The sequence below is a fragment of the Acomys minous genome (genome assembly GCF_964271855.1).
Source record: "Acomys minous genome assembly, chromosome: 6".
Classification (NCBI taxonomy): Eukaryota; Metazoa; Chordata; class Mammalia; order Rodentia; family Muridae; genus Acomys; species Acomys minous.
The window spans coordinates 93,067,642-93,084,757 of record NC_140487.1 but is presented as its reverse complement, the minus strand read 5'-3'; the positions used below and the strand labels follow the sequence as shown (position 1 = coordinate 93,084,757).

General features: G+C 45.0%; 1 protein-coding gene across 1 annotated transcript in view; it reads right to left on the bottom strand.

Moving 5' to 3' along the window:
- The window catches only part of EFCAB14 (EF-hand calcium binding domain 14), a 41,565-nt gene extending 25,069 nt beyond the window's left edge, over window positions 1-16,496 (bottom strand). Inside the window, exons 1-4 of the mRNA XM_084786612.1 lie at window positions 15,396-16,496; window positions 13,607-13,755; window positions 8,219-8,364; window positions 589-687 (exon numbers count right to left, since the gene is read on the bottom strand). Coding sequence (XP_084642738.1) covers window positions 589-687; window positions 8,219-8,364; window positions 13,607-13,755; window positions 15,396-15,580 — 579 coding nt within the window. The 5' untranslated portion in view covers window positions 15,581-16,496. The remainder of the gene's footprint in view (window positions 1-588; window positions 688-8,218; window positions 8,365-13,606; window positions 13,756-15,395) is intronic.
- Between the last annotated feature and the right edge of the window lie 620 nt (window positions 16,497-17,116).

The window sequence follows — 17,116 nt, the reverse complement described above, 5'->3', positions numbered from 1 at the left end:
GGTTTTTCGAGACTGGGTTTCTCTGTGTTATCTCGGCTGTCCTGGACTCACTTTGTAGACCAGGCTGGTCTTGAACTCACAGTGACCCGCCTGCCTCTGCCTCCTGAGTGCTGGGATTAAAGGCATGAGCCACCACACCCGGCTTAAAAGTACACTTTGTCATACTCCTGCTCCCTAATTTTTAATTTCAGCATTTCATCTTTGATAATTTTTAAACAGCAAAAGAAATCAAACAACTCAATTCCTTTCGAGTCATGGAAAAGTAGAGGCTTAGAGCAACTCTCACCCAGAACTGGTCTGGGCTCATGAAGACAGGATAACGACAAACTGAAAAGTAAATACAGTGGTCCCAGCAGAGCAATGCTAGAACCCAGGCAGACAAATGGCACCGTACAACCATAAAGTCACCTCATGAAAATTAAAGGCCCAGCTATTAAAGCTGTTTTAAACTCCAAAAAGCACACTGGCATACTACACTGCTCTTTTGGAGCAGCTGATTTCAAATGCCAGGTTTTCAAAGTGCCAGTTTCCTCAAGGTGGCAGAACTCTAGCATCAGAGTGACCACCGTGCCCAAACACAGCACTTACCTTCTGAAGTCCTTCGACAGTGCTTGGCAGGCTAAGTAAGTCTGCAGCAGACTTGACATTGCCTTTCAGGTGGTTTACTGCAGAACTCAACAGAGAAATCTGAAAAAGATTACCAACAATGAAAGCAGGCTCTGTAGGTTCTGTATGCTCCCTGCACAAACGCTACGGCTCCCAGCACCAGCTCACAGGAGTGGAGGACCTGTGGACCGTGGGAGAGCTGAGGCTCAGGAAGCAGCAACAACCCCCTCCTTCCCTGGCCAGTTGAGCCGGTGCCAAAGTGGCAGAGCCAAGTGTCATTCTTTACCTTAGTCCTAGCTGTGGCAAGGTGCAAAACTCCTGAATTACTCAGAAGGTGCGGTGCCGCCACACCATCCTTCAACAGTTAGCTGAGCAGGAGAAGACTGATGATCAAGGGCCACTTCAGAACTTCACTTTGGTAAAATAGAACACCTCAGTTATTTAACTGAACTTTGTTCCTGTCCAAGTGGGGACGTATATTATAGAGTAAAAGCCCATCATCACAAAATATAGTCCACGGGAACGGTGTCCTGACAACGTGAACAGTGCTTTCAGCTACTCGGGGACTTGGTTTTGGTTTAATAATGTGATTAATATTTCAGACTCAATAGCTCAACCAAAGCATTACTTTGTACCCTGAAGGAGCTCAATAAATACCCACTGACTCACTGAAGGAGGCAATGAATGTATTAAAACAGAAATGAATAAAAATAAAATGTGCCTCCTTTCTGCTACTTAAGGGTAGGGTCCTGAGTAGGTGGACTCCTATCTTGAATGGGGACTGGGGGAACCTGCCTAACATGCAATTTCAGGCTCCAAGTTCACATTCTAATAAACGCAGTGTGACTCAAAACACTCTTCAAAGAACCTTGGTACCAGACTGTTCTCTTATTCGGAATTTTAGGATGAGAATAAAGGCCTATCACAGCTGTAACGAGTGGCCTCACAAACACCCGACTTTCCGGGCATTTGCCAAGCTGTGGCAGACCCCAGAGGACAGGAGACACAGCAGAACTCTGGCACTTGGCATTTCCTCTGTGCACCTTAGTGGCAACCCTAGGGATTTAGCCAGAACATTCTGTTAAGCTGCTTCACAATTCCTGGCATATAGACAGTATGAGATAATGAAGGATTGTTGTATTAAGCTACTAAGTTTGCAGATTAAATGTATCCCAGCAACAGATGATTAACATAGGTTACAAGAATTAAAGGACACACATGACTATAGTTCTTAGCACATTAATGAGTAAAAATCTTTTTAAAAAGATTTATTTATTTATTATTATGTATACAGTGTTCTGCCTACATATATACCTATAGGCCTGAAGAGGGCATCAGATCACAGATGGTTGTGAGCACCATGTGGTTGCTGGGAATTGAACTCAGAACCTCTGGAAAAGCAGTCAGTGCTCTTAACCGCTGAGCCACCTTCCAGACTCCAGCGGCAGATCCTTAGAAGTAAAATGACAGGCTGGAGAGGTGGCTCAGAGGTTAAGAACACTGACTGCTCTCCCAGAGGTCCTGAGTTCAACTCGCAGCACCCACATGGTGGCTCACAACCATCTATAATGTAATCTCATGCCCTCTTCTGGACTGCAGGTGTACATGCAGGCAGATCGTTGTATACATAATAAATAAATTAATCTTAAAAAAAAAAGTAAAATGTAATGAGTACTTACACATGCCACATTCTCTCAGTGTTCTCAAATACGCACACCACTCACCAATGCTCTAACTCTATCCATTTGAAAACAAAAAGGTGAGACGCCTCAGCCCACCCTGAAAAAATACTTTTAGAAAGCTATAAACCTCTTATGGTAGCAATCATATCAGGGAGGTTTTTTTTGTGTGTTTTTGCCATCCCTTTAAGAAGCTGTGGATGATACTGAGGCTTCAGAGAACACGAGGAAGCAGGCATTCTCACGCAGTGTTCATGGGGACGTGAACTGGAAAAGGACTGTTTTGAAAGAATAGCCCTCAAATGTTTATATCCTTTGTTTAGCAACCTCATTTTTAGAAACCTATCTTGAAGATTACGTGTTCAAAGGCACAAAGGAATATGCACAACAGGTCTTTCTTATTTGTACCAGCAAAAAACTAGAATTATCCAAATGCCTATCACTAGCTATGTAGGTATATTTGGTGAACAAAGGACACACACAGGACACTGCAGCACACCACATCCTGAGTGTCTCCATTTACTTACGTACACACTTAGTGTAACCTATAGGCTGGTAACATATTGAAAGCTATTATAGCTTGACAACGCACAGAGGTGCGGGCTGCAGTACTTACTACCGTGGACAACTATGTGCGAATGTGAAGGGAGGGGCTGCCTCTCCCAGGCAGGTTTTCCAGTTAGTCTACATGTCCTCTTACGTGCTTATCATTCAGACACCAGTGGACAAACTCCTTCCACTGAAACTGCTGGATCCTCAAGGAATAATAACGTGCTGTGCTCTGGGGATCTGGGTAGAAACTATCCTATCAGGTGCTCCAATACCTAAGGCCGCGGCAGAGCTCGTCAGGAGTATCTTAGGAACATTATGAGAAGGCCAATGTGGCTGCTGGAGCTGCCATTTCACGTAAAGATAGAGAAGCACTAAAAGCCAACGCAGGAGGACCCGGCTAGGCCTTCTCTCTGTGTCACGGCACTGTGAGTCTAGACGGCAGAGTGTGAGCTGCATCCCTAAGACTATGCTCTGCAGAGCTGACACTGCAGTTACTGAGCACACAATCAGTGTCTTTCTCACTTACAAGACCTGGATCGCAGACTGGTCACCGGCTCAGTGACGCACACCCCTACAGCACAGAGCTGGAGTCTGCCTTCCAGACCTCCCCTCTTCAGTAGAGCCAAAGGACGAGTTATGATTTTTATGCATATTATATGATTTTTTTCAGCAAAAGTAAAAATAACCATTGCTGGCTATTTACTTACTATAAATCTTATACTTCAAAAGCAAAAATGCCACTTTTTTCTTTAGAGTTGAACTCAATGTTATTAAATAGCAAGAAAAAAATTACGAAAACAGATAATCACAAATGATGAACGATTAGGAGTGGGGACTCTCTACGTGGACTTGGCTGTCCTGGAACTCGCTACTAGACTAGGCTGGCCGTACACTCCAGAGACTCCGCATCTATCGTCACAGTGCTGGAATTAAAGGTGCACCCGGCCCTACTTAATCCTCTAAAGAGGGAAGGAAAACAGGCAACATTACTGCACACGCTGTGACCTTGGGTAACCTCTGAGTCTCAATTTCCCTTTTTTTTTTTTCCTTCCTGTTTTGTTTTTCAAGACAGGGTTTCTCTGTGAAACCCTGGCTGTCCTGGAACTCGCTCTGTAGACCAGGCTGGCCTTGAACTCACAGAGGCCTGCCTCTGCCTCCCAAGTGCTAGGACTAGCACCGCCAGACAAGGCTCAATTTTCTGACCTGAACACTGGGGATACCACTTCCTACTTCATGTGACTAAAGACACAGAGAAAGGGGATCATACATGCAGTACAGCTAACAGAGTGGCCTGCGCAAAGGAAACATTTAATGTGCGGCAGTTATCACCGCTACCCGGATTTTCACCACCAGCTCGAGGCTGACTACAATCTCTGGATACAATTAGAAGCTTTTGCAAATGGCCATCATACAAGTGCTTAAAGAGAGCACAAGGAACGACAGAGGGGCACCTGAGGTCCCTGATAACTACGCTTGTTGATTTACTTTATCTCTGGCTTCCTTCTGTGCCCAGCTAGGGCTATAAGGAAGAACTAAAACTTCCTCAACACATAGTCTTTACACTTACGTATTCTTTTACAAAGGTCGTCCATTCTTGTTATTAGGTAGGTTTAGTGTCTGAAAAGCTACAGCAAATGTTGAATTAGTGAACGCTAAGCCACTGTTCCCGGGGTGGGGGCGGTGGGGGCGGTGGGGGCGAGGTTCCTGTAAGCCCTTTGGTCACATTTTCAGTTGACTTATCAATATGATATATAACCTTGTTTCACATGTGTTCCTGTTTAAACATCTCACTTAGCGACGCTGCTGATGAATTAACCCTGACCTCACAGCCAGCAGCACTAAAGTGATGCCTGAAGGTAGGCCACCTGACAGTGAAATTGCCAACGAAGAGCACAAAAATGTGAAAAACGACACAAAATGTACCATAAACCCCACTTGTTTACAGTGTGAGAAGATAACAAGAAACCAGGAGCTCCAGCCTTCGGGGTCTGCTGGGTGACCCCAAGTTATTGCTGCTCTGCAAATGTCAGCGAATGACCGAAAAAGCCTCATCCTTAGAGATTCTGAGTAGATAAAATTAGGATCAACTGTACTGTCCTACTGAGAGTAACCTCCTCTCTTTCTCCAGGGCCCACCTGGTCCATTTTCCCTTCAGGCCTTAGCCTGACACTTCTGGGAAAGCTGACCGCAGTCTGGATTGGTGTTCATTTAATCATGCCCTCAGAATCCGAGCCATGTGGACCTACTTCACGTCAAGCTGCTCACTGTCCTGTATTCTGTTCATCCGTAAGATCACTGGGGTAAGGAACTGCATCTTTTTGGTTCTAAATCTATTTTAGTCTGAATAGTGGTGCTCCCTTAAAAGATTCATGTTCAAATTCTCCAATGTTGTGGCAGTAAGAGGAGGGGCCCTTCAGGCAGGACAGGAGAGGGCTCTACTTTCATGAACAGCTCAGAAGCCACTTCGCTCCTTCTGCTAATGAAGATGTAAAGAAGGCACCACACATGAAGCAGACAGTGAGCCCTCACCACAGACCCAATGTGCCAGGACCTGAGCCTGGACTCCTGGACCTCCAGGGCCGTGAGTAATAAACTCCTACTGTTCATAAGTTACCCAGTCTAAGGGGTTCCGTTAGCTAAGTCGGAATGGACTAAGGCAGAATCAAAGGGTTTAGCTCCAACAAGCCGCTCTGTAAACATCTGCCTCCAGAGAGGGAGTCCTCCTCTAGCTGGCAAGAGGGAGCCAGCAGGTACCAGAGGTTTCATGAATAAAACAGAGTGTAAATCAAGTTTCAGGCCTAGCTTAAAGTGTGCCAGCGTGAGTTTCTCTTTCTTTTCTAGTACCATGTTGGGATAAATGCTAACTACCCATGAAAAGCTGCATTTCCACATACACTTGACACGTGAAGTGGGGGACACATTCAAATTCCAGCATACTGTCGTGCATGTTTCCTGGGCAATGGTGACATTTTTACTGTGGTTCCAGGCAGTAGCCACTTTCCTGCATTACCTTCAGCTGGCTGGGTAGTAGGACTAATTCTTGTTAAGTGACAGCATACACTTTCTTCTTGTTTAGGTGTATTTCAATCTCCTAAAAACGCTACTAGAAGCACCTGAATGGACAATTACCATGAGATATAGAAACCTAATTAAATACTATTTTCACCTTTATCGCTGTTTTGGCTCAGGACAAATGCTGCTTACTTGAATAGAGATGTGCAGCATTAGCTTTAGGAAACCACCCAGCCTGCCAAACTCCCTTTGGAAACAAAGGGCAGCTCCACCTCATCACCACTCATCGCTCTGGGTTTATGCTAGCAGAGAACACCTCTGTATTAGGTTAGCCTTAAACATCAATCTAGCGTCTGCTAACGCACGGCGCTACCAGTCTGCAAAGAGCTTCAGGAACCTTCTCCAGGTTCATACACGAAGTCCTAGGGTTTCCTCCAGCACACAAGGCGCGGGTTTCCCCTGGAGCAGGCCTAGAATGCCAATGTGCAACGAGGAGGTGGGAAGCAGGCAGCTGATGTTTGTCTTTCCATGCAGAGCAATCTTATCCTTGTCTGAGAATGGCTGACTGTTCTGCCAACTGGAGCCCACGGACTGCGCAGGAGAAGCGTCCATCCTCTGAGAGCTGTGCCACTCACACCTGATGTCACCTCTGTCCATGCTGCTCATTTGCTGTGCGAATGAATGTAGGGCCACAGTTGGTTCTACTCTTTGTGCACGAAAGGAATGACTATCTGCTTTTCTTCAATTACTGAGAACCTAACAGAGGGTAACTAGTAAACCCTAGTTGCTATCATCCATCACTTACTTCCTCTGTGATAAAATAAGTTAGAGCCAGGTATGGCGGCTCATATCATCTCAGCACATGCAGCCAGCATGGACTAAATAATCAAACTCTGTCTCAAAGCCAAAAGCCAAAATAAAACAAAACCCCCACATAGGAATGAGTAGGAATGTCAAAAGGCACTGAACATTTTCTGGGTGAGCCGCTGCTCTCAGAACATTTCATTTTACCTACTTATGGTGTCTAAGTCTCCTTCCTGTAGCCACAGCTAAATACCACAGAGTGGGCGACTTACAAACAGGCTTGTTTAGCTCACTTAACATGTGACTGCATCTAATGAAGACTGTTTTGCTTCATCATAATACAGTGGAGGGCATCACACACGTGATAAAAGCAAACACGTGTGCCAGCATGGGTTTCTCTTTCTTTTCTAGTACCATGTTGGGGAAAATGCTAATTACCCATGAAAGGCTACACTTCCACATACACTTGACATGTGACCTGTGGGATATAGTCAAACCATAGCATACCGTCATGCATGTTTACTGGGAAATGTAGACATTTTTACTGAGGGTTCCAGGCAGAAGCCACTTCCTTAGACCACTGCATTTCAGCCTTGACACTGAACTATCTCACTCCCAAAACGGAGGTGAAAGGTGTAGCTTTATATATATTCACAAGCCCTTTCTTCTAACAGTGCTCCTTCTAGGAATCCGTGGACTCCACCCTAAACAGAATGTTCTTTTAATCCCAACACAAATGATATACCTAACTTTTAAGTATTCTGTATGTGTATTATTCATTTGGTTCTTGAGTCTTCTTTTCAAAGACCAACTAAACTGAAAACAAAAAGCCAAACTAAATCAGCAACAAGAACAAGAACCAAAAACAACCCAAAACCCAAAGATTAGAACGGGGCTATGGATCCCAGTAGAATTCTTTACATGTGTAAGACTGTCGGTCAAAATCCTTAGACTAAACACAATTTCTCTGGTAGGTTCCTTCTTCTGGAAGCAACGCCTGCTGAGCTCTGCACAACTTTGGGGCTGGACAAGCGTGCTTAGACTTGTTTGTCTGGACACAGCATTTACCTGATGCTACCGCCTGCTGCTGAGCTAGTCCAGCTGACTGTTGGCGGTGTGGCATTTCTAGATCTGACTTGCCACCTATACCACTGCCCCAGCGCTGACCCTCTAAGTTGGTAAACCCTCTTAAATGAACCGTCCACTGACAACAGGCTTCCCCTCCCCCTTCTTACTCGACACCTGTACTACTCTGCAGGGAAAAGCTGGCTCAACTGTTTACAACTCCCTCTATAAAGCTCTCCTGCTGTGGGTGTGCAGAAAGGGTTAACATTTTAAATACCTGGTGAATGCTCTTACAATTCTGGCAAATAATATTTGCTGTTGTTGGGTTTTTTAAACAAACAAACCCCCAAATCCTACTATTTTAACATGTTGTGATCACAGCAGTCAAACTCCAATTTAAAAAGACAAAACCCAAACTTATAAATTCATACCAAATGCTCACTGACCAATGTAAACTCATCTCTACAGCCTACATGGGAATAAAGGCACACTCCCGCTACCTGCTTATTCATTTCTGTGATGTTGATCCAGACTCTGCTCAAGCCCAGCTCCCCGGACTCAATCTTCTCGAGTTGTTTTTGCTTGCTGAGAAGTTCCTCATTAAGCTTGGGGATTTCCTGGAATGAGCTTTTCTGATTAGACTCCACTGAAAGCAAAATAAGAACAAGTGTAAATAAGTACCACACTCCCTGCAGTCCCAGACTAAAACAAAAGAGCAATCTCAAGGTAGGACAGAGAGGAGAGATTAGTGAATAATTAATGAGTTAATTTTGGGATGATGATGACTTTAAAAAAAGTGAAGGCAGGGCAACGCTATTATTTATGTAAATGTGCATCATTAGCCATTTTACCCTTTTATCACAAAGCCATAAGTAAGGTGACTGAGCTCAATGACAGCTTTGGCTTGGTGTGTGCAAGGCACTGGGTTCTGTCCCCAGGACCACAAAACAATAGGACAGTCAAGGCAGGTGACTGAAAACTGTAACAAAAGCCATGAAGCAATAGGGGTTAGATGATTTCAACTCCTAACTTATTGTTATTTTGAGTAAATTACTCAATTTTTTTGGAGCTCAGTTTCTTTATCTGGAATGGTGTGGTAAGATTCATTTCCCAAGAGTGTTAGAAAGAAGGGACTGAGTGGTTGTAAAGCATTAACACAACTGGCCAGGCATACAGTAGGTGATAAGTATGTGTCTGACCAACTTTCAGATTAGTCAGCTAAGACTTACAATTCCTACTCCATGGATGCTCAAGGTGCCATAACAACCTACCTCTAATTGCTTATTTTAAGATACTTTTAAGTTGGCTGACTGTGAGGCAAATACTGAGAGGAGGCCTAAGATCATTTCATAAATAGCAGTGTTTTCTTAAGCCAACCCAGAAGCTCAAGATGAACCAGCAGAGAAGCACGCTGGGCGAAGTGCAGGGAGGCATTTGGACCCTGAAATAACAATTCCTGCGTGGGTAAGGGATCTAAAGCCAGAGGCAGAGGCGAGAGTGCGCCCTCTTCTTTCTTTAAAAAGCATTTTTCCTCTTAATGGAAAATAAAATATTGATAATGGCTGTTCCCCTAGAATAAAACCTATACTTTTCTTCAGGTCACAGACTTCCTGATTAGTTACTATATATATATTTTTTAAAGCCCAAAGCTGGCATACAGGACAAATATAAAATAATTTACTAAAATGTGAATGTACCCCATGACTTGGTCTTGCCCATTTCTGTATAGTCGGCTTTTAGAATACCATTTTAGGCATTCAGTAAATACTTGCTACCTAAATAAACCTGATCTGTGCTGACCTCCCCAACCTCATCTCAGTCCATCATCTTCCTCTTCAATCCAGCAGAGAAAACTCAGAAGGTAAACATGCCAGACAAGCAAGCACACTTACCAGTAACAACGCCCCATGAAAACCGGGCCGTGGTGATATCCCTTTAAGCAAGCCCACTATGGAGCAATTCACAATAATGAAATGAGGTATTTTCATTTATTTTTCAAAAGTAGCTGCCACAGAACTGCATTCTAAGTAACAGACTTCCCTGAGTGCTCTTACTGCAGCATTTGATTTACACATGAGTCGCAGAACACATTCCATCTCAGACAGTAAGAGCATTTCATTACTCATTCTAATGAACGCAGCTCTGTGTCACTGGATTGCTTAGTTTCAACTAGGTTGTAAAGAGACGCTCATGCCACGAAGCCTCCCATGCAGGGATGGTCAAACACCCTTAGCAGGGAGGGTCTCTCTTTCCTGACGTCTGTGCGCAGTAAGTAGGACTTAGAGGTGCAAACAAGTAAGACCAAGACATAAATGACCCGAGCTACATCTGTTAACTACCAAATACAGAAAGCTGACAAGCCCTGAGGACACTCTGGATCCTGGGGAGTCTACGAGCCAAGAGGGGATGTAATCATTATCTGATGTGGGCGCTCTAGGAGAGACCAGCCAAGTTGAGGCACTTCTGTTACATAAATGGAAGTACGGCAAACAAACAACTTATGATTACTTATTCATGCTCTTCCACCAAGGAAAGCAACTCATTTAAAATTTAATATGTTGACTCTCAAAAGAATTTTACCTAGTTCTCATTTTTTCATCTTTATGATTAGGAAATGGAAATTTCTACATACACCCTTCAGACACAACACGCAAAATGCCAATGCCCTCACACTGACAGTAAGTTTTGATATGATTATCACCAAACGACATGCTACTACCTTCACTTGTGCCAGCCCTGCACTTGACCCCACTGTAGTTCTCAGTGTTGAGGTGAAGGGAGGGTTACCATAGATGCTGACAGATGTCATAACAGAGTAATGACCAAAGTGCTGTCGAGGCAAAAATATATCTTCATGTGTCATGCATGGCTAAAAAAATACAGGTTCAGAAAGAAAATGTGATTGTTCTAATTTCATAGTGAGTAACGAGAAGCAAACAGCCAAACTGTGTGCTCACAGGACTAACCCTCTTTAGGACGTTCTCAAGATGTCAGGGACACATCTTCGTGCCTGTATTCACAGAAGAACATCGAACATTTTGTACAAAATATCAGGCCACTACCCTCCCTGGATGAGCAGGAGAACAGATGCTTGACTCACTAGTGCTTTCCTTCACTACCAAATTCTTTTCTCGTCTGCTAATATCTCATCGCTGACAGGAAATATTAGAGATAAAATTTTGTTTGGAATGACTGTGGAAGTCTTTTGAAATTCCTGATTTGGGATAAAGAATACTGAATTAAATTCCAACGCCAGAGGTTGAGGTGATGGCTCAGTGGCCAAGAACACTGGCAGCTCTTCCAGAAGACCTGAGTTCATAGCTAGCACCTACACGCTGGCTCACAACAGCCTGTAATTCCAGCTCCAGGCGATCTGACGCCCTCTTCTGGCCTCCACAGGTACTGCACATACATGGTGTGCAAACATATGCTGCTTAACAAATATTTATCGACATTCAGGCGTACTGAATGTACTGAATGTACTGAATGTCTTACATTTTTTAAACAGATCCATGGCATGCCTAGGTAAGGCACAAACTGCCTTGGTATTCTGTAAATACAGGCCCAGCACAGTGGCAGAAAGCAGTGTCTAGAGGGCTGGTCTGAACAGTATATGACATGTATAAACGTATAATTGCTGTATGTGATCAGAACAAGGTGTGTCGCAAGCCTAGGAAGCTCAACTAATTATTGAGAGTTGACAGGTCAGAAAGGTGTGGTCAGTGGTCACATATAGTTCAACACTTCTCCCAAGTTATGACTATTATTTATGTTCAAACACAATATAGGCTTAAGAATATTTACAATATTGCAAAATCCAGAATTACACAGGAGGAAACCCTTCAGGACATACATTAATTTTTTGTGCTGTTCTTTGATTCAACCATATACATCAGAATGATTCTGGCAAAGAATTGTGGGCTTACCCAATCCCATCCCTGAGCCAGAAATTCAGAAGAAAACCAAAGTGAACATTAAGAGGTCGTAAAAACATCACTGTCAGAGACACCAGTAACTCTGAGGAGGTGCTGTCTCATGCCAAGGTCAAAGCTTGAGTGAGTGTAGGTCAAGAGAGGCTGAGTGAAGGGAGGCGGGAGTTTGTGATTTTTCTAGGCTTAAGAGGAAAAGCAAAAGCTCAAATTCCACTTTTGGGGCCAGAATCCTTTGAGGAGCCTGTGGTGAGTTTCCTGGTATGCTATGACAATTGAGGTCTGTGATTAAGCTGAAACTGGTACCTTAGCTCAGAACGTTAACTCTTAAAATCTAGAACCAAAAGTTATACTTCGTTAAAAAAAAAAAAAAAGGAGAAAATTACTCATCTAAACCTGGTTGAAACCACAGTATAAACACATCTTTCAGAAAGGAAGTAGTATGTACGTATGAAACTGAACTCTGCATTCACATCATACGCTGTTTTGTAATGTGAGGCGTCTCACTCATGAGACAGGGATCTCCATCAGCTGGACTGTGCTTGTGGCAAGAGCTGTTATGATTAGCGCACCTCTTCGTGACTGTGTATTGTACTTCAAAGATCAAAAGAATTTCTACAGCTTTAAGGTGGTGACATTCTCAGTATTTGAAGATTTCCCCCTTGAAACTGATGTTGCAAACAAGCATCCTATGGAAAGAGGGCTGTTAGTTACTTATTAGTTCCTGCTCTGTGCTTGACCACCAAAACCACACACATACATACGAAATTAGCTCTTTCAACATCTAGTAAACTCTTCAAAGACTACTGGTCCAAAATGACACAGAAATAACTTGTGGTCACTTTCAGACATTCACAGAGCTTTTACAGGCGCTGGGACAGTAATGAGTACAGCAGAGGCTATAAATACAAACTTAGGGACAAAGGGCAAGAGGACCAGGTATAACTCTCAGCTCTACCACACTGAATTGTTAGACAAGCTTAATTTTTCTAAGTTTTTAACTTTTAGTTACATTTATTTTTTATTTACTAATATGTGTGGGTGCACACACGCCACAGCGTGTCTGTGGAAGTCAGAGGACAAGAGTCAGTGCTCTCCTTCCAGCACGGAGGGATCTTTGAGACTGAACTCAGTTGATTAGGTTTGGCAGCAAGTGCCTACACCTGTTGAGCCATCTTGCTTACCCAGCTGCTGCTGCTTCTTTTTTTTTTTAGAACACAAATAGTAATACTCATTGGTTTTTGTTTTTGTTTTTGTTTTTGTTTTTTTGAGACAAGGTTTCTCTATGTAGCTCAGGCTGTCCTGGACTCACTTTGTGGACCAGGCTGGCCTTGAACCCCTGGTCATCCACTTGCCTCTGCCTCCCAAGTGCTGGGATTAAAGGCGTGCGCCACCACACCTGCCCTCATCGTTTTAAAAAAAAAATATGGACGGCTTCATGAATTTGCATGTCATCCTTGTGCTAGGGGCCAGGCTAATCTTCTCTGTATCATTCCAATTTTAGTCTATGTGCTGTGGCTTGACACCAGCAGACAGTGTGTAAATGGTGGCTCTTACAATGACTGTTGCCCATTCCTATGTTCTTACAGTGTGTTGAAAGAGGAAGTCATCAGACACATCAGTCGCTGGCCCTGTGAGGTAGGAGGAAGCAGTGTGGTGTCAACAGCCACTTTGTAACTGGAGCTCAGGCTGTGCGTGCAGTTTAATCCGGGCTCGGGGATTCTGGCCTACAATTCTCTCCCTTTCCACTGAGCTGACTACAATGTCATAATTTCAGATGCTACTTGTCCTGATGGTTCATACACACTGAACTTATTTATGGGTTGAAAAAACAAACAAACAAAAACAAAGGTTACTACAGTCAACAAAATGTGTGGTTGCTTACCAGAATGGGCAAATTCCTAATTCAGCATGGGCCAGTTTTTCCAAAAACTTGAAAAATAAGACTTGACCACTTACTTGTTGTAAATTTTTCCTTGAGGGCATCCAGGTCCTCCTTGAGCGCCACTTGCATCCACACCAAGCCAACGCAGGCCGCCACACAGGCGGCGAGGATGACAAAGGCACAGAGGGGATAACAGATCTTGCAGCATCGTAAGTAGTCGCCCCTGTCGTAGGAAGACATTCAGCCATGAGTGAGGAGGTGGCTGTGAGGAAGCCTATCAGCAACAGCAGTCTGTGCTGCCATATGCTGTCTTCTCCAATGAGTAACCGGTGAATTTACCAAGGAACACAGGATAGCACACTTACATCCAATTGCAGGGTATTGAAAGCGACTGAACAATATGACCTATGAAAAGCTCTATTGGGTACAAAGGTTTCAAACTGCACAGGAAACAGGGAGTGCCTATGGGTCCGTGGCAAGCACGCGTAGGCTCCAGCTCACTGCTGTCAATTCAGGAAGGAGGTTGTGGGAGCTGAACTCAGTCTGAGGACCGTCAAAGACAAGACAGGCAGAGCGGCACAGGTCTGTAATCCAAGCACCTGGGAGTTTGAGAAAGGGGGTTTCTAAGTTCTACGCCAGCCTGAGCAAGTGACTAAAATCCTGTTTTACAGAACAGTGTTGGATGTCTGGTTGGTGGTGGGGAGGGTACTGGCCTACCACGCATGGGAACCTAGCTCTCTCCTTAGTTGTGCTAAGAAGAAAAGAGTGACGGAAAGAAGAGGGATGCAAATTCCATCCCTGAACCATAATTTCCCCATCTCTTTCTCTCGAGAATACATGCCCGGGAGACCTTTGCCCCACTTACTGGAACTTCACAAACTTCTGACCAAGTTTTACCGCAAATGGAATGAAAGAAATAAGATCTTCTGGTTTAAGTGATACTAGATTTTTTTTTTTTTAACTTACTGCCTCAGGAGGACAGAAATAGAAACACACTAGATTTCACATCAAACTTCGCCTAGCCGTCGGTACTAAAGTTCCAAGACTGACATTTCATCGGATGACCTTCACAACACAAACTCGGAATGGTTCCTAGCTAGGCCTTCTGACTCAGTCAGATACAGAAATCAAAGTCTTAGGTAAAAGTCAGAGTCTGAACACACTGCAAGATCAAACTCTCTCGGCACCCAGCCCTCTGCCCAACACTTGTTTCTCCACGCCCGCACAAGTCCCTTTGCTTTTAGTTTGGTCTCCGGTAGGTCCAAATGTCTGCGGTTTCCTTTCAGCTGGTCCGCAAACTGACCTCTTAACCCCCAATCCTCAAAGCTCACAAATTTAGTGCTGGCTCTACCTGAAAACTAGTTTGGGAAAAGACTGCGGCTTTTGTCGTTGTTGTTGTCGTTGTTGCTGGTTTTGTACCCTCAGCCTCCACCTATCTGCAAAGTTCATACTTTCTACAGTGTGCCCCGGACCAGATTCTCCCATCCCCAATATCCAAGGCTCATTAAGAAAACATGAGACAAGGGTCTTAGGTCCCTTGACCTACTTTTTAAAAATGCCTCGCCCCCAAAGCCTCTCTGTTCCTCTGTCTCCATTAGTAACCTTTTAATTCCTTCTTGGGCTACAGGCCCATTCTCCAAGTGCACATTCCCACAGTGGATTTGGAGCTCCTGCTAGACACCAGAGTGACCTCTTACTTTTCATTCAGGGGTTGAACTTACGTTCTCCAACATCCTTTCCCCCTCTTTGCTTTCCAAGGCCTACTTATTATTATTTTTTTTCTTACTCCTCTCTCCCCATCCATGTGCCCTGCTGGTAAGTGCAAGATGCCTTTTTCCCCCCACTTCTGCTCTCACCACTCACTTGACAAAACGAGAGCGATTTCCAATGGCTCCAAATTCCTCTTCTTCCTCTGAGCTGGACTCCGAGTCTGAGTCAGGAGGCTCAGTGCGAAGCAGGCGGTGGCTGCTTGGGCCTTTCTTGGGCTTCTTTCGCCGACCGTCACCAGCCAGGCCGATCAACGCATTGAGCTCTTTGCGCTTTTTCATCTTTTTGTGGGGGGTGAGTGGAGCACCCACTCCTGAGCTGCCAGGTTCGTACCCGACGCCCAGCTCTCTCAGTGCTTTGGAGCTGCCTTCCAGGGTTGGAAATCCTGGGCCAGAGCCCCCTTGATCACTCCCACCTAGAGGTGGGACTGACCAGATCTACTGAAGGCTGAAGAATGGGGCCCAGAGGAAACTGGACTCGGATGGCTGGGGAGAAGTTACATAGAGATGACCAAGGAACTGGTGATCCAAATGGATAAGTTCTGCAACAACTATAACTTGTCAAAAGGAAAACAAAACAAAACAACCCGCTATGCCAAAAATGATTTTCTTAAGTCGTGTGGGCAGGCAATATTTCTAGGAGTGCTCCAGAAGCTGGGAAAAGCTACACAAAACTCTGGGATCTCTGGGACAAGATTCCTAATGCACTGGGAAAATAAACTTGTTTTCGAATGGCAGAAGAGGACACTTTGCAGAGTAGGCAGTGGGAACTCGCTAGAGAGGTGCCGACAAGGAGAGGGAACCGACACTGCCGGGAGCCTAGAAAACGCCCAGGCCAGGAAACCGGCTAGGATTCGGGGCGATCACCTTCCTGTGGCTTCTGTCCTGAGTTTGACGAGATCGAGAGAGAAGCCGGAGCCTGGGGCAACTCCAGCCCTTGCTGCCAGGGCCTGGGAGTGGGGCGCGGAGACGAGGGGTGACCACCGCTCGGCCAGCCTGAAGTGCTCCGAGTGTGAAGTATTCCGCCACCGAAGACTTCCGCAACTCACACGCGCCGCGGCCAGTCTAGCCGCGCCTCCGGCCCCTGCTCCGGCCGCGGCTGCCCTGAACGCGCTGGTGGCGGCGGCGGCCGCAGGTTCCAAACCTGGGCCATCGCTCCAGCCTTAGCTCACTTCCCCTTTGGCAGAGGCCCAGGGCGCCGCCTGCCAGTAAACCGCGCCCCCATTGGGCGCCCGTGGTGACGTCACGAAGGAGGGCGAGCTAGGGAGGTGGAAAGTTAAAGGGGCCGCGGATTTGAGTCGGGCGCTCGGGTTAGGTAGGCTCCACCCCCTTGCTGGACCCCGGGAGACTGCAGCTTTCTCGAGTAGAGAGGCAGGCGGAGTTTTGCCTGCAGAGAAGCAGGGGCACTGAAGCTCCACCCGTCACACCCTTAACTTGTTTTGGCTCCTTGTTGAATAATCCATTCATCTATCTATCTATCCATCCATCCATCCATCCATCCATCCATCCAATAAATGTTTATTGAGGGCAATATTTCAAGACTGTTTTAGGTCTAGGGATACTTCAATAAACACAATAACTAATATCTTTGTCTTCCTGTATGGAGTTGCCAGATTTAGCAAATTAAAACACAGAACACTAGGGTTTTGTTTTGTTTTGTTTTTTTGCTTTTTGTTTTTATTTTTGTTGTTGTTGTTTTGGCAGATGCTTTCCATGCAGTCCTGGCTGTCCTAGAACTAGCTATGTAGACCAGGCTGGTCTTGAACTCGCAGAGATCTGCCTGCCTCGGAATCTTGAGTTCTGGAGTTAAAGGCATGC